At 35.5% G+C, this 22,757-nt stretch overlaps 1 protein-coding gene across 1 annotated transcript in view; it reads left to right on the forward strand.

Annotated features, from left to right (window-relative positions):
- Window positions 1-3,683: 3,683 nt before the first annotated feature.
- Window positions 3,684-22,757, forward strand: part of suclg1 (succinate-CoA ligase GDP/ADP-forming subunit alph) — a 31,068-nt gene continuing 11,994 nt past the window's right edge. The window contains exons 1-5 of the mRNA XM_088918020.1: window positions 3,684-3,764; window positions 8,438-8,538; window positions 14,091-14,207; window positions 18,502-18,714; window positions 21,986-22,043. Coding sequence (XP_088774146.1) covers window positions 3,731-3,764; window positions 8,438-8,538; window positions 14,091-14,207; window positions 18,502-18,714; window positions 21,986-22,043 — 523 coding nt within the window. The 5' untranslated portion in view covers window positions 3,684-3,730. The remainder of the gene's footprint in view (window positions 3,765-8,437; window positions 8,539-14,090; window positions 14,208-18,501; window positions 18,715-21,985; window positions 22,044-22,757) is intronic.

A 22,757-nucleotide genomic window follows, 5' to 3' on the forward strand; every position in this document is an offset into this window, starting at 1 on the left:
ATATCATCAGAGTGTGGGCGACTTGTCTTAAACTCCATATTGTATCACAAACATAGATTTTGAGATTGCACACAGATGTCTCTGAGGCTGAATCATGGTAATCACAAAGGCCTTTTATAAAGAAATATCACATAGATTATGTACAGTATAAACCACATTAATTAGATTATATGTATTGCCCTGTTACAGAATTGGAGAATTACTGACAAAGTGCAGCATCGATTTATTCATTCAATTTTCACAGATGTGGACATCTATGACCATTCATCCAAAAGTACTTGACAGCTCTGCATGAGATGTGTGAAGCATTTTTAGTAGCTTTTAACAGCCTGACAACAGGGTTGTCTGTCAGATACTGACTGCAAACCCCTAAGGTGTCTAAACTGATACATTTAGTCAGGTTTACTGTTGTAAATCCTTTTGTGTGATTGGATGATCTGGAGATTTACATGGCTTTTCCGACAATAACCATGATGATGGATACCACTATTGAATGTCTTTTTTGTGTTATCCCGTTGTAGTGGTGGGTACTGTAGTTGCTCTCTTTGTTGAAGTCAATTGAGTTTATCATATGTCACTATCTTACCCAACTATAAAAGATCAATTAATCAAAGTAATTCCAAGACCATTTAAGCCGTACCTTAATAATCCTGTCCCACCTAATATCCATATACTTTGTCTAATTGTTACAACATGACTAGATACAGTATAGCCGCGCAGATCATGATTTGTCCCTGGGTCAGCACCGCCGGAGGAAATGTTCCCAGTGAGCCAGAGCCCGAGAAGAAAGGAATCCTCAGGGTACTCATGCTAATGGAGTGATGCTCACCAGGCATCGGAATTGGAAGAGGATACCTGGCTCCCTAGGAAGAAACGGAGAAGTGGAAAGGAGGAAAGGGTTCCAGGGTGAAATACAGACTGGCACTGGAGCTGGAGCTGCAGTACAGGGCAAAGAGCAGACTGGCACTGGAGCTGCAGTACAGGGCAAAGTGCAGACTGGCGCTGGAGCTGCAGTACAGGGCAAAGAGCAGACTGGCACTGGAGCTGCAGTACAGGGCAAAGTGCAGACTGGCGCTGGAGCTGCAGTACAGGGCAAAGAGCAGACTGGCACTGGAGCTGCAGTACAGGGCAAAGTGCAGACTAGCGCTGGAGCTGCAGTACAGGGCAAAGAGCAGACTGGCACTGGAGCTGCAGTACAGGGCAAAGTGCAGACTGGCACTGGAGCTGCAGTACAGGGCAAAGAGCAGACTGGCACTGGAGCTGCAGTACAGGGCAAAGTGCAGACTGGCGCTGGAGCTGCAGTACAGGGCAAAGAGCAGACTGGCACTGGAGCTGCAGTACAGGGCAAAGTGCAGACTGGCACTGGAGCTGCAGTACAGGGCAAAGAGCAGACTGGCACTGGAGCTGCAGTACAGGGCAAAGTGCAGATTGGCACTGGAGCTGGAGCAGCAGTACAGGGCAAAGTGCAGATTGGCACTGGAGCTGGAGCAGCAGTACAGGGCAAAGTGCAGACTGGCACTGGAGCTGGAGCTGCAGTGCAGGGCAAAGTGCAGACGAACACTGAAGCTGCGGCACAGGCAGAGTATTGGAATGGACTTTAAAAATGCACGCTGTTTCAGCAGAGAAGGGTGAGGGTAGTTTATAAAGAGCCCTGAAGAAAAGAAACCTGGACAGTCAGCCCATCGACGGGGATTAGGAAGCCTTGGCTGTATGGGTGTTGCTTACTCAGCCATGGTGACTGGATTCCTGCTGCAAAGTTTCTAGAAAAAAAGTCTAGCATTCCAGGGCAACAGGACTACTCAGGGAAACTGCTGAAGCTTCAGTGTACCACACTGGAGCATCAAGAAGAGTGCAACCAGGATGAAGAATGGGGAGAAAATTAATAATAATGAACTGCCACTAAAGCAGTGCCTTTGGATTAAATAGAGAAAACAGCAATTGAATAATTGAAAACTTAATTGCTTATTAGGATGGCTCATCAAAAGGGGGTCTGGTCAGAGGGTCAAGCCCTGGAAAACCGTAAGCCCTTGTTAGAATCTGTCGGTTTCCCAGAGCAACCTGGGGCCAAGGGATGCTACAGGACAGCAGTCACGACACTAATAAGTTTATTTTAAGTCTCAGTGTATATATATAGAGAGAGAATTGCCAGTTATTTGAACCTGTATAATATACACAGAGAACTTGAAATTAATAATTGTGTTTATGTTATGTTTATTGCTCACATCAATGATGCATGGAATTTCAGTCCTCCTGGTACTGATGTACTCTACAGCAAACAGGATATTACTTACTCTTGTGGCAATTGAGGGTCACTAATTCCTCCTGAACAAAAGTCCCGTGTACTTAATATTTTAAAGTGCTATATATATTCATGTGTCCACTGGCAATAAGAACACTTAGCCACAATAACTAAATGCTCCTATGCTCAAAATTCAAATCAAAGAAACTTTAAATATGCATTTAGCAAGTGATTCAAGCCAAGCAATAGATTCACTTTGCTGACTGGCTTAACAATATCCTTATTACAATCGGGTTCACTGTCCAATTTGTTTACAGTTTAAACACATTTCTCCTCCATGTATTGCCAGTAGTTCTAAGTGTGTAAACTACAAAAAAAACATTTTCTTTCTATAGTTAAAACTGGGTTTTTCATGACCATGCAGGCATAATGATAAAAAAAATTGGTTTTATTAATCTACCAGGAAATTCTCCCACAAAAAGAAGACTTACAGCCGAGAATATAGCTATAGTTGGAATAAGTGGGAAACAAACAGAAGAAAAAGTGACATCAGAAAGAGTTGGCATGGGACTAAGAAATGTGAGACAACACACTATTATAACAGGTAAGGAAGAAAAAATAGATGTAGGTCTAGGCAGATAAACAAGTTAAAAGTCAAAGGGTGTGCTCTAAGTACCAGAAGAGCATAGGAGACAACGTTTCATCCATCAAATTGTGAAGCATTTAGAATAAAAAAGAGTGCATTTAACTAACAGCTTTCATAGTGCGTCTGAGTGCAAAGGTTGAAAACACATGCAAATAGACATGATTTCTTATTTCTTCGTAAATATCTCATATTTATATTCACATCTTTTCCCCCTAAGTTAAACACTTTACAGTGTTGCTTTATTAAGTTATTGAACATTAACTGTGAAGTTTTCCATTGCACATAATGTGAAACCCATTCAACGTGTGTTAAATTATTCTGCTTTAATATTGTACTAGATTACCTCAATACAGCACAGCATTCCTCTTCCCTCTGGTGGACAACTTCAACTACTGCGTTTATGATGCCTACTTTGCAGAATTCATAGTTGAACCTTAAAACGCATGAAACTAAGAACGTTTACTGAATTTTATTACAATGACCCTTGTTCTAGCTAAGGTTTTATTAGATGAACTCGGTCGTTTCTCGAAGTAAGTTTGTTTTAAAAACTATATTTTATATATAACTATATATACGTTTTAGTTGCAGAATCATTTACGGCAGGTCCCGCGGAAGCTGGACATTCATACGTGTGCCTTAACAAATAAAGTTTTTTATTTCATGTTAATTCATAATATTGTAAAATATATATTAAACATATTTATATAAAACAAAAACTGTAATATCACAGCGAAATGTCGAAGGCTCAATTGAAGAATTATTTTGTAGTCAGGCACATAATTAGCCGACTATACCTGTGACGTTTAGGGCCGCTGCTCGCCTGTGTCATTGGTAAATGACCGAAGATGTCTCATAGCAGGCTGTTTGCACGATTGCTCTGTAAGTATTTCAACTTTTTCAGACTTTTTAAATTTTATTCTGGTATCACATTATGCTTCTGTATTGTAAAGTAGCTAATGTACGAAAGGTGTTAATTTTGTACATGCAACTGTAGCATATCGTTAAAGCCTTGTGTGTACCCCTGCCCTTAATTACTGATTTAGGCCACATTGAACTCTGACCTGGTCAGTGTCTTGTCAATTTGTTTCCTTTCTGGACAAAATGTATTTTTAATTTTCTCTGCAAAGTCTGCCGTCGTATTGTTAGAAATAAATGAGGGATTCTAGTGGCAAATTGCTTTTTTTATGCAGTTATGGGCGCACAGTATCATTCATTCAGTGTATGGCTGAGGTTAGAAAATATCCTCACCAAAAAGGATCCTTCCCCTAATGCATTTGCAGTGTATTTCTGCATGTTTCAGTTTCTCAAGTTTTAGTTATGTTGAATGTGTTTTGCAAATCTGACTATTACAGCACAGTACCTGCGGTTTATGGTTTGCAATCGATTATATAGGTCCTCATTCTTATCGCAGAAAAGCAATCAGGTACAGCTGTGGAACTGTTACTCAATACTTGCAGTAGTGTGCTGATTCAACAGTTGACTTGTGTTCCTGGACTTTGGACTTAATTTAAGTTGTTTCGAAACAGAGAAAACGGAACAGTGAAAAGTGTGTGAGTGTACTACATACTTTGTACATGCATATAATAGTAACGTTAAAATCGATTTCAATCCGTTTTTTTAAATACTAACACATGCGAGCAGAAAACGCCTTTCTTGAAACGTTCAGTGTTCTTAAAACACTGATAGCATTCTAATATGACTGATAGCATTTTACTGATAGCATTCTGAATAATGGACTGTTACATTACTAATCAGTTCATTCCTGTGATTGTTGATTTGATATGCAGTAATCTAGGAATTTTTATATTTCAAATTCATTCAGATATTTATTTGTCTCTTAATGGATTGGAGTGCTATTGTTACACCATCTAAAAAAGTTTTCAAGTTGTATGGTATACCCCTTGGTGCTAACGTAGATGCACAGTATTTTGTTTTTAAGTTATCAACATTTATTGATATTGCTTGACTTGTAAGAGGAAAGAGTGGTTTCTTTTCTCTGTTGATTAAATGTCAGAATTAAAGCTGACCTTTAGGCTATTAGGTGAATGAAATATAGCATGCATTAATAGACAATTCTCGCTTATCATGCCACAAAATGAACTGGATTTATCTACACAGGCATATAGTGTAGGGTTTCTGAAACGTCTGAATATGTAGTGTTTATTATTGTTAAAGCTGGAAGAAATTATGGGCCTGCTTGATCAATGTTGCATAACTACAGGCCCCCGTGCTCCCCCTATGAGACATTGACTGGTGGGTCTAGAGCACTGGTTCCCAGTCCTGGTCCTCATGACCCACACGCCTGCTGGTTTTCATTCCATCCAGCCTTCATTAGATCATTAAAGCCTTGCTTGATCTAAGAAGTTGCTTCAATTTAATATTGTTTTTTGTGTCTAGTCACTTGCAACAGTTAAAGCTCCAACATGTTTAAGAGCTGGGAACAAACAGTTCAAATTAATTTTATTATTATTATGTCAATGAGGGGTTTTATTCTGTAGGTGAGGTCTCGGCTGGAACAAAACCAACAGGTGTAATGTCATAATGTGTCCGTGTGTCAACGTGAAAGTTATTGTAATGTCATAATTTAATATCTTTTTTACAGCCCACATGAAACTATTGTCACTAGCTCATTCACCACAGTCGCTAAAGTAATCATTGAGAGGAAATGCTTAATGGGTTGCTTTTAGCTTTTAACTGTTTAGTTTAAAATGGTTAAAATTGCTATTTCTTATCATATAATTAAGTTGCGCTGTTCTTTTAAGTGTTACCTTTCCTCTATAAATATCACTCTCCTGTATCTTCTGTTTTCCCTAGAGTAACACATAACTATGGTAGAATACAGAGATGCTCTATCCTCTGTGGTTTCTATAGAAAACATTTTAAATTAGTCTTTTATCCTGACATTTCACTCTGCTGCTCAGGACACATCAAGTAACTGGTCTGCAGTTTTTAGATCTAGTATCTAGTTTTTAAGTTAATGTTAAAACCACTTCATTTACTCTCACAAATACACATTTATGCATTGCCTTTCATTATGTATTCACAAATTCATTTCATTACCTATTCACAATTCAGCACAAATAATAAATCATGTCTGTAATGATGCCAAAAAAGAGCAATCCATTTCTGCTGTCACACAGCTTTACAGTCTTGAAGGAATTTGTCACAAATCTCTTTCTGATTGATGTAAAGGTTCAATCTATTTTTCCCACAGTATAAAATATGTCCTAGTATGGCATCACAAAGGATTCATGACATAGCAATAGAGTGTTTTCAATATTAGAAAATAATTAAATTAATAATTTACACTGTCAGTGTTTTTTGGGCTTCATTTCCTGTAAGTGTCAAGTTAGATTGCTATCACAGTGCCACTTACAGTGCATCACAAAAGTATTCATACCCTGTGGTGTCCCATTTGATGAAATTCCAGAATGATGCCTTCACATTTGATAAACTTAATATCTTTATATTTCATAAGTATTGAGAGTATGACCTCTAATTTGGTGGAAACACATTTGACAGTAATTACAGCTGCAGATTTTTTTGGTTATGTCTCCACCAACTTTGCACACCAGCTTGGTACAATTTTTGCCTATTTCTTTATCAGATTTGTTGAGAATCTCTTAAGTTGCCTGGGGCTTAGTTACGCACAGAACTATTCCGTTTTTTCTACAGATTCCCAATAGGATTCAAGGCACGACATTAATTGGGCCACTCAAAGATTTTAATTTTCTTATTGTAAAGCCACTTGAATGTAGCTTTGGCCTCATGCTTCGGATAATATTTGAACCGAATGTAGATAGAATTTTTGCCCCAGTCGTAAGTCTTTATCTCACTGAAACAGGTTTTCCGCTCTGTCACCCAAAGCTCTGTCCCTTTTTTCCTTCAAACCAAATAAGCATTCCAGTGCCTGCTAAGCAGAGGCATCCCCATAGCATGATGCTGCCACCACCACTCTTCACTATAGGGATGGTGTTGACTGGAAGATGTACTTTGTTTCAATTAGATCTCATCTGACCACAACACCTTTTGCAACAGTTTTGGTTGCAAACTCTGCGAGGGATGCAAGATGATTTTCACTCCGCCGCACAGGCAAGATTTGCAGAGTGACCAGGATATTGTTGACTGCTGCACATTTTCTCCCATCACAACCATTGCTCTCTTGATGAGTACACTGTGCTCATAGGGATATTCAGAAACTATGATATTTTTGTACCGTTCACCTGACCTGTGTTTTTCAATGGCTTTATCTTGACTTGCTTTGAAAGCTCCTTAGACTCGGTGTCTGTAATGTACTTGAAATTCACAGGGAAACCTCGCAGAGACAGGTGTTTTTATTCTCATGAGATCCACTATTATTGTACACTCACAGAGGCTAATCAATTAGTTGTGTGGCTCATTAGGATAATCTTGAATCTGAATTAATTTAGGTTTGCAACAGCTTATGCAATACTGTCTTTTACATTTTTCTTTCATATTTTCATATTTTTCTTTCATACATTTTTGTTTTCATAATCGGTATTTTGTTTTGCATATGTGGAGTAGGTTGTGTATATAATATATATTAAGTGCTGGTTCAGACTGTCACATCTGCAAGCTTGAGTGCAACAAAATGTAAAAACAAACACGTAAAGGTTTATTCCGTGTTGGAAGGAAAAGAAAAGAAACTAGTTTTGGCTGTGGAGCCATTTTCAGGTGTCTAATGTGGAGCCATCTTCTTTGGGTGTCTAATGCCTGAAGAAGGCTCCACAGCCGAAACTTTTTCTTTTTTTCTCTTTCAGCATGGATTAAACCTTTATCTGTTTCATTGCAGCCTACTCATGTTGACACAGCTACCTGCTCGAAAATGTGAGAACTGGAAGAGTATGACTACTTTTGCAAAACGTTATACGTATAAAGAAGAATGCAGTTTGCAGTAAATCAAAGTACTGAATTTATTAATGTGGATTATGTATTTATTGTAAAAAATTCAGTAATTGTAAAAGAACATATATATGGGGGAAAATTACAAGGTGTGCTAGAGAAAATACCATGTTGATAATAAGAATACCCCAAAATAAGAATATTGTAGGAAAGATGATTGAGAAAAATAATTGAAAGAAAAGAAGTATAGACCTAAAGGATTTAAAGGAAAAATTAAAATTAATCCAGATAAAAATGTCTTGCGCTTTCTCTTATGTCACAAAATGAATTCCCATTCTGGGGGAAAAAAATAAAGCTTTTATTCTGCTTTATCCTCTTTGATGAAAGGACTTAAATGCTTGTAGCTTTGGGCTGGTGAAGTCCCTTGTAAGAAAACATTAATAAGTCCTTGGAAAAGAAATTGGCTATGTAGTACTGTATAATTACATTTGAGACAGAAAGTGCTATAATATCCTCTTTAACTAAAACAAATCTTTATTTTGTAAACAAATTCACAGCATAAATACTGTAGATCTAATAATTTTAAAATATCAAATCACTCAGCAGTTCTTGACGGCCTTTGTTGCTTGGTGCCTTGGTGTTATTGAAGACTGTGTTTACATACCATTTACTTTTTTTCTTGTTTACAGTGCAGCAAAATGGAGTGAGACATTGCTATACTGCATCTAGGAAAAATCTCTACATCAACAAGGACACAAAGGTCATTTGCCAGGGCTTTACTGGGAAGCAGGTTTGTATCTTTTCATTGCATATTTGTATGTTTTGTCAGGTGAGGAATGACATGAATATTGTGGGCATCTTTATGTACTATTTACAGACCATGAAATAAACTAATTTAATATTTTGAATGAATGTCTTATTCAGAAGTATAACATTCAGTACAAAATTTTCTATACAAGCACCGAATTATGTTAATTTGTTACTATTGTACAGTATGTTGCACTATAAAAACATTTTTTTCTCTATATTGTTTGATGGGTGTGATATACATGTTCATTGTTAATGTTAAAATTCTGTTCTAAAGCACTTATTTGTAAGCAAATGGTAAAACAAAAAAGTAAAACAAAAGCAACTTACAAAATGCTGTTTATAGTAACGTTTTTTTCAACACTTTTTAAACAAACTATTACAGCACAAAAGTGAGTAAGTTCCTTCCGTGTTTTCTGGTGTACATAAAACTGTTTTCAGGTTTTTGAGGTGGGCCCTTGTGAGATAAGCTTTCATTGACGTATATGAGCCTGAGCCCAGGCCTTCTACAGTTTGAGGCTACCCTCACTTGTCCTCTCAGATATAGACCACACATTACTTACACATTAAGTGACTTAGGGATGAAACGTTGGTTTCTAAACAACAAAATACCTGTTGGAGCACAGTCTGCTCCCAAAACATGTTGCACTTCTTTGATAACTGTTAATCTAAACAAGTTATTGGATCCTAGAGAAATAAGCTCTCTCTTGTAGGTAATAAAGGAAATAAAAATGTCATTGTAAATTAAAAACAGCCATTTGCTCCTAAATTTACTTCCCATGTGTTCTGTGATCAGCAATACTTCTTATATTCTAGTGCACAAAGAGCACAATAATGCTTGAGTCTTCAGGCAGGTGGAACTCGCACACAGTGTCTTGCTTCTTTGTGTAGCAGAGAATGCAAATTAACTGGCATTATTGTTAACCCTTTACTTCTACTGAAATCTCTAAACATTGCGTATCCACTAAACAGGTGTACCCCCATTGTTTCTTGACCTTTATTGTATAAAATGTAAGAAAGAAATGTATAAAATTCAACAAGCCATAGTGGTATAACTAGTATAGTATGTACTGTACACATCTTTTATAGCAGTTACATAAGTGTTATGTTGTTTATATAATTGCAGTTTCTTCATGACTTCATGACTTTTTCAGATACTTTCAGATATTTTTACATTGTTACATTTCCAATTAAATCTGAATATACATATTGATAGAACAAAACCACATGGCAAGGGGAATGAATGCCTTAATTGGGGTGATGTAATTAGTGGAGTACCACAGGGTTGTATTATTAATCTAGATTCTGGTTTTGTTTCAAAAGTAGTTAAGTTTGCATATGATACCAAAGGAGGAAGATTAACATACATTGAAGCAGATGAATAAGATTTAGATACAAATTCAACACCCAGAAAATTATATTTAATGTAGACAAGTGCAGAATATTACATTCAGGTAGAAAAAAACTATTTTACATTTTCTTTCACTCCGGGTGTGTATATTGCGAGTACTTGTATACTGTTAAAATAAGTACAGATGTTTGTTTTAGGTGAGTACTTCTTTTGCATTAAGATAATTTCAGAGTTATCTTAGAAAGCACGTACTGAATAAATCACAGGAAACTGCTGTCATGTTGTTAACTAAGTGAGTTACTATTTTGCTATTTAGAGGCCATCAACAAATAACAATGAAACCATTTTTTCAGAGTTAATATTACAGAAAATGATCTAGTATATAGTTTTGAAGGGGTGCCTTTTATTTTTATTTTTATGCATTATTAAAAAATAAAATGGAATAAGCAATGAATCATCACTATATTATCAGTATTTGCTTAGCATACATCTGCTTCATTACTAGAGATGCCAAGTGACTCCTGTGAGCTGTGAACTGCAAAAAAACTAGATTTTTGAGAATTTCTTCTCTTTAAATGAAATACCTTTAGGTTATAACTAAAGAATGGCATTGCTGTTTCTACTGTTAAATGTTTGTTTTTTTTAATGGTATGTGCATGTCACGACTCCCACTAATACTTCTACGTTTTTTGTTATCCAACTTAAATATTCAGAATGTTTTAAATATGCAGTTTCTGTTTTTTTGTACTTTTTAACAGATCTCTGCTATTCCTTTGCTCATAGATTGTTGTTTGCTATTGCAGATATTTGGTAATACATTTTGAAAGAATTGTCAAACCTGCTCTATAGTAAAACATTATAGAAAATGCAGGGTGACAAAGCAATAGTGATTTACTGAATTTTTCCAAGTCACTGTCTCGCCATTCAGCTGAAAAGTTGCTTTGGCTGAATAACAATCCAAATAAAAACAAAACCAGAGAATCCTGCAGAATATAAAATGAAAAGTGCTGCAAACAAAACATGAAACAGACCCATAAAGATTGTGCCTTTAAGTTCCAATGGTGAATATCCTGTGGTATGTCCCAATGTCATAAAAGTTAATGTTTGCCAATATGTGGTTTTATTTTGAGTAAAGCCCATGGGGGAATAAGGACACCATGTACCCTTTCAGTTTTTTGCTTTACAGAAACTCATTGCCCACAAAGCTGTTTTATTTCTGGGTTTGTAAGAATGCTCCACATTTAAAGTGCAACTTTATTGAAACAGTAGTGAAAGAGACTTGCGGGGTTTTGAAGGAATTTAGTAGACTCACTTAAATTGCTGTACCAAATGATCCATTTGATAACTAGTTTTAATTAGATGTATATTTCAATTGTTAGCAATTGTTTTATCTGTTAAGTTGCCCCTTTAAAAGCTTGAAGCTTAAAAAATCAATGGCCTTTAGCCTTTTTCTCCCATAATCCCTATAATTCTCTAAAAAATCCCAAAGTAATCTTCAATACTGGATATTTTATAGTATAATTGAGACATTTGTTGCAATTTTAATGTCAGAAAATTATCTAGATTTTTTACCTCATAGGCTTAGCACATGTTTAAAATCCTGATTTAGTTCTCTTTCTTCTGAGTTGAACAACCTTTTGTTCATTACAAATATATTCATCAAAACAATAAATTGTGATTAATTCCATCAAATTGTTTTGGTAAAATGTAATTTTCTGTCACTTTTCTGTTCCTGTGGCTAGTTACAAAGAATTTATATGTTAAAGATGTTATCCTGTACCACTAAATACTTAGGCTGACTGAGATGTTGGACAGTAGCATTCAATGGAAAATCATCCCAGTATTTTTGGGCAGATAGTGATAAAATATTAAATAATTATCCATAATCATTTTTAAACATACAATATTGAATACATTTGCAATTATAAACATATTATAATGACAAAATAAACCCTGAAAAGGCTTCTTAATATTCTTAGAGCATCTAAGGTGGTCACAGCTATATAGTTTTCTGCCAGAGCAGTAAAGAAACTCAGGTTAATATATTGTTTTTCTCATTTTTAAAAATTGTTTGATCAAGGGACAATAAGAAAGGTAACACAACTTTCCTTTTATTGTAATTTAGATAAAACTACTGACTAAGCAATTTTCAATATAAATTGCAAAAAAACATTTGTCTAGCTCAAATAGATCCTGAGATACAGCAGTTTGAATGTCAGCAGGTCTGTTCATTACCTTGACCCTCTGTAAATTGTGAACCACTGGTCCAATCAGTCAAGCTCCAATTTTACATATTTTACATAAAATCACTCTCAGTTGCTGACTGAGTCCTGTAGTCAAGAAACTTGAGTGTGGGCTATGTCATTGGCAATCTGTGAATCTGTGACCAAAATTATACAGGTGCTAGAGTACAATTGGCTCAATGTCAGTGGGATTTTGTAGGTTTGTCACATTGCCTGCTTGATCTGCGGGGTACCAGGCACTTTACAGTTTAGTCGGTAACAGCTGGACTGGGCTCTCAATTCATGTCATTTCTGCTGTGAGCACAGGGGACTCAGTAAGTGCAGTTCTAAAAGTATTGGTGATTCCTAATTTTGTTGAAAGAAAAATATGTCCAAAAACACAGGAAAAGGCCTCAGGTAAATTAGCTTTGTGAACCTCTGGGATGGCAGTGGAATGATTGTGTTGAGATCTAACAATCTAACAACAACTATTCTAGTCCCACCTTGAGATTTAAGGTTTGTTTGTATAGTTGAGTTTAGCATCCTAGTTGAGCTGATGATTTACTTTTGATAACATTTTCCTCTTATCCTGGCTTATTGTTAATTTTTCAAGGTCAGAACAGTCTCCTGAAAGTGTTTTTTAATTGTCATTTTTGAAAAATTACCTGAAGCAGGCATTGGCTACATATCCAATGGAAGTCTAAGTAACTGTGAAGAAACGGTTTTAAAAATACAATAACTATACTTGACTGCTCTGTCAGTCTGTTAATTATTACCTAGTGAAACCTCTTTGACTTGGAAATACAATTCAGTTGGTTCATTTACAATATTTAGCAGTGCCAGCCTCTCTTGATTTTCAGGAGACCTTACAATGCATGTCATTGACCAAGTTTTTTACACTTAAGAGGAAGGTCTGATGTTTTGGACAAAATGTGGTTCTAAAGAAAGCAAAGATAGTTCATTTCAGCACACATTTCAAAGACATTTATGGATTTGTTCAACAGAAAGGCTGTGCCTCTGCTATGGTCATAAAATAGAAGGGCGTTGTAGAGATGATTGGGGAACAAATTGGTCACCCAATGGTAATTTTTCGTTGTTTTGTTCAATAAAAAAATCTTTGTGCCCAAATTTGGAATTCTTAATTTAATAATTAAGAATTAAAATAAGTGATGACTACAGTGATGAAGATAGTGAACTTTTCTTGATCTTGTTGCTTGATCTGCCTTGAAAATGGTTTGAACTGCCCCAAACTGACCTCACTATATTTATTTAGATTAGCTAAAGATCCATCTGTAAGGTTCAGGACAAGCTGTTATGAGTATTTTTTGAGAGATGGAAAGTATATCTTCCTGAACATGTTATTGACAGAACTCACAATGGTTTATGTGCTACTTAAAGCAGCAAACTGTTCGAGGACTCAACAAAGGCAAGGGGTCCACACTGAAATAATCTCTTGTTTGTTCATTTATTAATGAATCTGCTAAAATGCTGGTTTTATTGGTTTGAAAATGTACACACTTTTGGTACGCCCCCTCTAAAAGCTGCCAGGTGACAACTGAGGGATTAGGAGGTGGGTAAAAATTGCCATGCCTCCATTCATTTTTGTTGTATCACAGGAAAGTTTATAACAGAGGAAAAAAGTGGTGTGAATAAAAGAAATACAACTCTTGTAAAGATGGAAATTTTCTAGGTGAAAAGGGACTCAATAAAATGTTAGACGCATCTGCTAATTGTACCATTTAAAGCATTTAGATTGACTCCTTTTTTCTGTGAATTTCTGAGACCATTTGTAATTCTTTGTGAGATCAACTAGGCATGTCTACAAACTGATTAAGGTAAATGTGCTACATAATTCTTTTTGAACTTCAGTGTGTAGACCGAAAGATGCATTGAATTGTAAAATTGAATTCTGTTAGTACCTCAGCGTTGTGCACAATGTGACAGGTATTCTGTGTTTTCTAGGGAACCTTTCACAGTCAGCAGGCTCTGGAATATGGCTCACAACTAGTTGGAGGAGTTTCCCCTGGAAAAGGGGGTAAAGCCCACTTAGGTCTGCCAGTCTTCAACTCTGTGAAAGAGGTAACAATTATCTTTTTTTCTTAACCTTTCTTTGACCTTTTTTAAATACATAATGTGGAACTGTGGAAAAGTAAGAATGAATTGAATAAATATGTATGGTTAAAAATGATTTGTAATTTTAAATGGTTTTGGAATGAACTTAATGCAGTAGAGAATGTTTCCTCAGTTAAGAGATGGTACTAAAGAAGACCTTCTATTAAGATCTTAATTTGATGGTGGTGGTTTGTTTTTTTAGAAGCTGTAAATCTCATTTAGTCTAGAATACAGAATTTCTTTCTGATTAAAAAATGAAAAATCAAAGATGCACATGAAGCAGATTTAAAATGGGAACTGACTGATCTAGTAAGTATTATTTTGCCGTCATTGGCAACATAGAAGGGAAATTCCAAGTGGATGCACAGTCTCAGCTATTTCAAAGCTGTGCTACTATTTAGTGTTATGATTTTTAGGTTTATAGATGACCATTTTTTAAATTCATTATTGCAGTGCAGTACACAGTGGCTCATATGTTAGTATATTTTAAAGGACAACTACAGGGATTATTATAATTACAATACTTCAGGTACAATATATTTTTCTGAGTGTTATGAATAAAATACATTTAATGTTTATTTTGCATACTACTTATTGAAATCTTTGACTTAAATGTAAGTAAAAGATGTGTTTATCTGGAGCTTTGACCTTCATGTCTCCAACTGACCAAGCAAGTGTAGACTTGATGTCTTTCTACCTTTTGCCTAAACTAAGCAGACATAAAAAATATTCTGTTAAAATAAGTATTTGAGTTGCTGTGCCTGGAATTAAAATCTCTTTTGACAGGTAAAATATCAACAGGCACGTATTTGAGCTTTCATATATCCATAGTACTTTCTGACAGGTTGACTCAGTAATGCTTTGTAGTGTATATCCATACAACTTGGAGGTATTGACTCGCTGCATGTATTTAATTACTACCTTTTAAGACATGCATTAGCTGAGATAAATTGAATTTAGACCTGTGTTTATGCAACTTTCATGAGACCCTTTTATTCATACTATTCACATTATAGATGCTCTTGTGTTAGCACATGATATGAAGACTAGTAATCCCTTTAAATGAGATCTGTTAATCTTCCTCATTATTTTCATTATGAAGCAATCAGCATGCAAAATTCAAAGTCATTACTCCTGTGGCTGCAAGGCTCAGAATATAGTAACTCCTGAAACCAATCAAACTTAATCATTTTATGCAACTGTAACATAACTGTGTTCTAGGTAATATAGTGCTTTCAATATGTAAACTATAAAAATAAAAACAAATTTAAAAATGTGGGTGTACATAAAACAATTTTGGATAATACAACTTTGTTGAAGCCCACGGGCAATCTTTTAAAGTATTTTCATATTTATATCAAATAGTTTTATGTACTTATTTACATACTTTTATATAATGTAATTTCATTGGGCATTAAAATCATACATTTTCTAACAGTTATTTACATTTACATAAGAATTTCTGTAGAAAGAAATAAAAGTGCACTATAAAGATTTACAATTACAGTATTGGACCTGTTCAGAGAACACATAGTAAGGTACCAGAAGCACATTAATCATCTAAAATAATTGCAAAGACAAGAGATGTACATGAGTATAAAATATATTTTTTAAGTTTTATGATTTCATTCTGAAAAGTCAGGAGAAATTTTGCACTGTAATTGTATGTGCATATTACTGTGCACAAACAGCTGTGCGTATCGGAGTACTCTCACCTAAACTACTTAAAAACTGAGATGAGGAACAGAATTATATTAACACTGACACTACTGATTACCTTGCATGTAACATTACAAATAATCCTCCATTCTAATTAAAAGGTGGTCAGATATACGGACCAGTAAGTTATTCACAGGTGCACAATTAGATGGTAACCATAACTCATGAAAAAGAATGAATGTTTTGTATCATTAGAAAATAGGTCTAAGTGCAGATGTTAATATTGCTTGAATGTGCATATTAAGAACAATACCAAAGAGTTATCTGAGATTGAGATGCCAGGAGTTTCTTAATACATATTGTAAATTGTCATATTGTTTTCTGTTACTACGTCATAGTATTTTAATTACAATCAGCAGATATGGCAATCAAACCAGTTCTGAAGAGTTAGATTATAGAATGCCATCTATGTATAGTGGAAGCTACCTTTCATTTGATATTTCTATACAGTAATAAGTCGATACAAAATTAACATGTGACTTGGATGAATTACATCTAATCATTTTCACATTTGAAAATGTACTCATGACACCTGTGTTACCCTGCCGCCTTATATTGGGGGGAAAGCACTGATTAGTCATGCAGCAGGCTTTTTTTTATTTCCACCTGAAGTGGATTTTACTAATCTTGATTTGAATAGGTATCTGTTTAAGCTTGTTTTATATTATTGTAAAACTCAAATTTGTAAACATACTGCTTATAATAGTAGTTTCCACCAACAGCACAGCTGACACACTGTATAGTATATACTAAGCATTAAACAAATGAACTCTACAAAATACATAGTACCATGACACCATCTTTAGTGAAATGACAGCATTGAGACTGTAGGCTTTGTGGTGTCTTTGTGTCACATGATCACTTCTATATTTCTACAACACGGTCTCCTGTCTCAGTCAAGTCATTTGTTGGATTGGTAGATTATGACAACTAGTTTTCTATCTGATCACTTTGGGATTGGATCATTTAGGATTTATGTTTGTTGTTCTTGACATGTCAATGTAGCAGAGATACTTAGGTAGGGAAGTCCTCTTATTGTCATGAAAATAAGCTACCTGTGAATTTAGGTGTTTATGTTGCAGCCTTATTTTTATCTTCACAATATGAGAAATCTATAAAAAGACAAACTGAAGAGTCTTGAACAAGCAACCCAGCCATGTTATCAAAGCTTTTAAGAAAAAGTAAGACAAGACACTCAAATCAGTTGGCTACGAGCAAATAAGCAAGATGTGTTAAATGTTCTTCTTTCATGCTTAACCTTTCCTTTTTTTTATGAAAGGGTATGAAGTGCTGGTAAGACTGTGGCTATGGCACTGCCATATGATTGTGCCTAGCACAAAAAATACCAGAAAATACCTGACTGTATGGTTGCACTTATTACCATATTTATCTTTCTTTCTAAAGGACATTTATGTTAGTGTGTTTATGTCCATAGCACCTCCAAATGAATTTTCTGTCATCGTTATTCAGCTGTGAATAAAATCACATGGTAACAATAGAGATGGTTGCACGTTGGCTTTTGGAACGTCCAGATTATCCTGATTGATTTAAAGTGTTGTCAAAGTATGTTTGATTTCATTACCAGGATGCAAGCATTAGTTTAAACATAAAGTATGTTTGTGGTACTCCTTAACTGGTTTTGGCCTTTTATTTGTTATACCAGTGTTTCTATTGCATTTCTTTATCTGAGAAACTGAAGCTGTGTTGCAGTAGCATCCTCTTGACATTTCGTACGGGGACTCGATAAGACTATAAAACACTGCTCAAAACTCAGATTGTTTCTTAGTTTGTCATTTTATTATATGAACTAATCTGACTTCAGAAGCATTTCTTTGTTTCAACTTTGAATTCTTAAGTCATAATTATGACTTGTTTTTCTTTTTAGCTGTATTATTAAGGTTTTAGTTTGTTGTATTATTCATTCTTTACCTTTTTGGTTCCTATTTCAATAGGTTGTTTTATAGGTACCCTTATGTATCTACATTATACTATGTAATTTGTAGTTGACTGTGTAATTATAATTATGGAAGTAGTCTTGGTTTATGATAATGTGACATTGTCACCTCAGCTCACTGTGCAACCCTAATTCCAGCATGAGCCAGGTGAAGAAGTGTGGCAGCAGTTTGGAGCTGTGATTAGGATTCTGGGATTTTAACTGGAGGGTTGTAGGTTCAGATTCCAGGTGAGATCCTGTTGTTGTGCCTTTGAGCAAAGTACTTAATCAATATTGCTCCATTAAAATAACCACCTCTATAAATGGGTGCAATTTTCGAACCTACAAGCTATTGAATCATACACAGTTCTTTGTAATCTGAATCTCGCAGCCATTATAGCTGATTATGCATCAGTTGGAGTGCTAATGTAGCTCTCAACTCGTGGACCAGTTTTGTTCAGCTAGCACAAACGTGGACTATTAACTTTGGGCTATAGACTTGATTTGAACAAGCACATTTACTTGCTGAGCTATGTGGGAGTATTTCTTTTTACTGTCCTGCAAAGTGCACTCGTCATTCACTGAAATAATACATATGATCTTCCTTAGGCCAAGGATGGAACTGGGGCTGATGCCACAGTTATCTATGTGCCTCCTCCCTTTGCTGGTGCTGCTATCATAGAGGCCATTGATGCTGAAATTCCACTGGCCGTGTGTATTACAGAAGGCATCCCCCAGCAGGACATGGTACGAGTTAAACACAAGTTGATCCGCCAAAACAAAACCCGTCTCATTGGCCCAAACTGTCCAGGAGTCATTAATGTAAGTACCTAAAAACATTTTTACTTTGTGAGTAACTATATTTGAGATTTAAGTCGGTTATGTTTTATAAATTGTATTATAATAAATTGGTGACTTAAATTAAAAATAAAGATTAGTTGGTATTTCTATCAAAATAGAATTACAATTTGCAGCATTAATTATATGTTGTCTAATGTTTAATTCACATTTCAGAATATTAAAACATTGGGGAGAAAAATATTTTATTCATTTACAATATTTTTTTGTGTATATAGGTAACAGAAGAACAATACTGTATCACTCACTGTTTAAATATAATTCTAAAATGTAAATATCTTGTTGTACATTCTTATTAACACATACAACTGCCTTTAAAATACAATTGTGTGTCCTGCTGATAGTCTCACAATCTGTACGCTCTCTATTTAAGCATATTCAATAGTTACATAGGAATACCTACCATAGAGACATAAAGAGGTGTAGTACTGTAAATCAAATATAGCATTCAAGCACAAAAGCATGGGGAATCAAGCATCTTAGAATCTATATGGGTCAGAATTATATAATATTATATAAATTATATTATTGAATAATGTTATATAAAATATTATTTAAAATCCAGTGTTAGGAATATGGTAAAAACTACCAGATGCAGACATAAATTGTATTGCAATTAAATGAAATCAGCTTCATATGTGTAAGGAAAAAGTTGTTATCGTGAGACATCATAATGTTTCTCACACAGATATGGAGAAAACCATGCAGGATGTCAGCAGTTGAAAAATGAAATGGTAGACATGGCTAACAACTGGTTTCTTAATCAGTTTGTCAGAACTCCTACTAAAGGGAGAAACTGTATCTAGTTTTCTTTAATGATAACAGATGATTAATGATAACAGATAAAAGACAGCAGAAGTGAAAGAACCATGTGATCTAATTGTGGCCTGAAGTATGTCTGAGGCTTTATATACTCAAAAACAAAGGTGTAGAATTTTGGGAGAGAAAGCTATGAAAGAGAGGCGGGATTAAAAAAAAACAGAATATGATACACAGTAGTAGGCAATGGATGACAATTTAAATAGATTCTGTATGAAGCAGAGAACAGGTTAATCCTAGGAGTAATTAAAAGCTAGAAAACAGTAGACCACGTGGCATAATACATCAATTAAGAATAATAGTAAAAAGAAAGAAAACTTATTAAAAAAAGATAATTATCCAGTATTTAGGAAAACAGATTAACAGATAACTGTATGCACCAGTGAAAAGAGAGAAGGGAAAGCAAGATAATATGTCAATGGAACCTAAAATCCCATTACTGAAATCCCAATACTATTTTTTTAGTATTATAACACCAAAGAAAACTGTAAAGGTAGAAGCAAAATGTCTGGAACAAATAAGACATGTTTAAAATGGAAATGCTTCTGAAAATGATTTTTTGTATTAAATATGATAAAACTAATAATAATTAGACCTAAATGAGATGATAATATGTATTGTAATATCTATGGGATGGTCATATAGTAGGTCTCAACAAACTTGTTATATTTCTTTGAACAAGAAACAACAAGGAGCACAAACTGAGCACATCTTCTGGTACAGTTACAAGAAAACGTTTGTGAACCCTTTGGAATTATCTGGATTTCTGCATTAATTACTCATAAAAATATGGTCTGATTCTCAACACATAGACAAACACAATCTGCTTAAACTAATATTACACAAACAATTGTACTTGTTCTTGTCAATATTGAACACATCATTTAAACATTCACAGTCCAGCTGGAAAAAGTATGTGAACCCTTGTATTTAGTAACTGGTAGAACCTCCTTTAGCAGCAATAACCTCCACTAAATGTTTCCTGTAGCTGCTGAGGAGAGTTGCACAATGGTTAGGAGGAATTTTAGACCATTCCTCCTTTCAAAACTATTTCAGTTCATTGATATTTCTGGGATTCCTTGTGCGAACAGTTCTCTTCAGGTAATGCCACAGTATCTCAATTGGGTTATGGTCTGGACTCTCATGGCCATTCCAGAACACACATTTTCTCCTGTTTAAGCCATTCTGTTGCTGATTTATCACTGTGTTTCGGTCATTGTCTTGTTACATCACCCTCTATGATAGCAAGCTGTCCAGACCCTGAGGCAGCAAAGCAGCCTCAAACCATGATACTCCCTCCACCATGCTTCACAGCTGGGATGAGGTTTTGGTGTTGGTGTGCAGTGCTTTTTTTTCCTCTGAACATAGCATTGTGCGTTTCTGCCAAAGAGTTAAACTTTTGTCTCATCCATCCACAGAACATTGTCCCAGAAGCATTGTGGAACACCCAGGTGGTCTTTTGCAAACTTGAGAGGTGCAGCAATGTTTTTTTTGGAGAGCAGTAGTTTTCTCTGTGGTGTCCTTACATTAGCACCATTCTTGTTTAGTGTTTTTCTGATAGTGGACACATGACACATGAGACTTTGGCAAGTTCAAGAGATTTCTGCAGGTCCTTTGCTGTTACCCTAGGGTTCTTTTTCACCTCCCTCAGCATTGCACGCTGCACTCTTGCCGTGATCTTTGCAGGAAGCCCATCCTAGGGAGAGGAGCAACAGTACTGAATTTCCTCCATTTGTAGACAATTTGTCTAACTGTGTATTGATGAACACCCAGGCCTTTAGAAATGCTTTTGTAGGCTTTTCCAGCTTTATGCATCTTTACAATTCTTCATCTAAGTTGCTCTGATATTTCTTTTGATTGGAGCATGGTTCACGTGAGGAAGAACTCTTTCTTGAGAAGAGCAGACTCTGTCAGTAACCAACCTTTGTTTGCCTTTTTTATAGGGCAGGACACCTCCAACCCACACCTCCAATCTCATCTCATTATTGGAACACCTGACTCCAATTAGCTTTTGGAGAAGTCATTACCCTAGAGGTTCACATACTTTTTCCAACCTAGACTGTGACGATGTGTTCAGTACTGAAATCAAGAAGTACACTTGTTTGTGTGTTATTAGTTTAAGCAGATTGTGTTTGTCTATTATTGTGACTTAGTTGAAGATCAGACCACATTTTTATAAGTAATTAATGCAGAAATCAAGGTAATTCCAGAGGGTTCACAAACCTTTTCTTGCAACTGTATATTTAGATTTTTAGAAGTGTTTCCTCATGAAAGTTCCTTAGATCAGTTAGCTACTAGCAACCAAATTAACAGGACTGCATGGCTTCTCTGCTTTGTAACCATTTTTATGTATTATTGTTAAAAAAAAAGGTTAATGGTTCATACCTTGTTAATGAAGATCATTTCATTTTTACAGCCAGGGGAATGTAAGATTGGAATTATGCCTGGTCATATTCATAAGAAGGGAAGAATTGGTAAGTGAGATTAATGATAATAATGGCTTACAATTATGATGCTGACTGATTGGAAGTAATGCTTTGAGGTAATGTTGAAATAATATTCAACCATACTTAGCCTCCCTACAATGTTGTAGGAGAACTGAACCACTTTCATTCGTTAGCACTGCATTGGTGCTGGTTTTTGCCATTGAAAGTAGCTTCCCAGCTGCTTTTGTTTCTGAGATATAACACCGTCTTTTTAAGGGTCTTACCTCACTCAACCCCACTACAGTGTTGTAGGAGAACCAAACCAGTCTCATTTATTTGCAGCTTATCATTTGCTTTAATTCCTGAGATATCGCGCTGTCTTTTTCAGGTGATCACGTGACCATGTATAGTGGCTTTGACCTCCAGTAATCGGCACTGTTAAGTTCAAGCACTCTATTACTGGTGCGAGAGTAACAATATCTGCAGTTTTGTTACTGTGTTTGTCCAGGGGTAGTGGTTGATTTTGCATTTAATATCAGTACCTTCAGTGCTTTTTTGTGAACGGGAGAATCAAATTTGGCTCTAATATCATACCCTAAACGGAAAAGTTGTGGGTTTAGCCTTAAAAAAAGAACATTAGCAAACAATGGATGCGATGGCAGCCATAGTGTGCACAGTACACTCACCACAGCGGGGAGGAGAATGGAATGATGAAGCCAAATCGTAGATGGGGATTACTAGGAAATCATGACTGGTAAAGGC

Source organism: Atractosteus spatula, chromosome 1 (genome assembly GCF_055471065.1).
Source record: "Atractosteus spatula isolate fAtrSpa1 chromosome 1, fAtrSpa1.hap1, whole genome shotgun sequence".
Lineage (NCBI taxonomy): Eukaryota > Metazoa > Chordata > Actinopteri > Semionotiformes > Lepisosteidae > Atractosteus > Atractosteus spatula.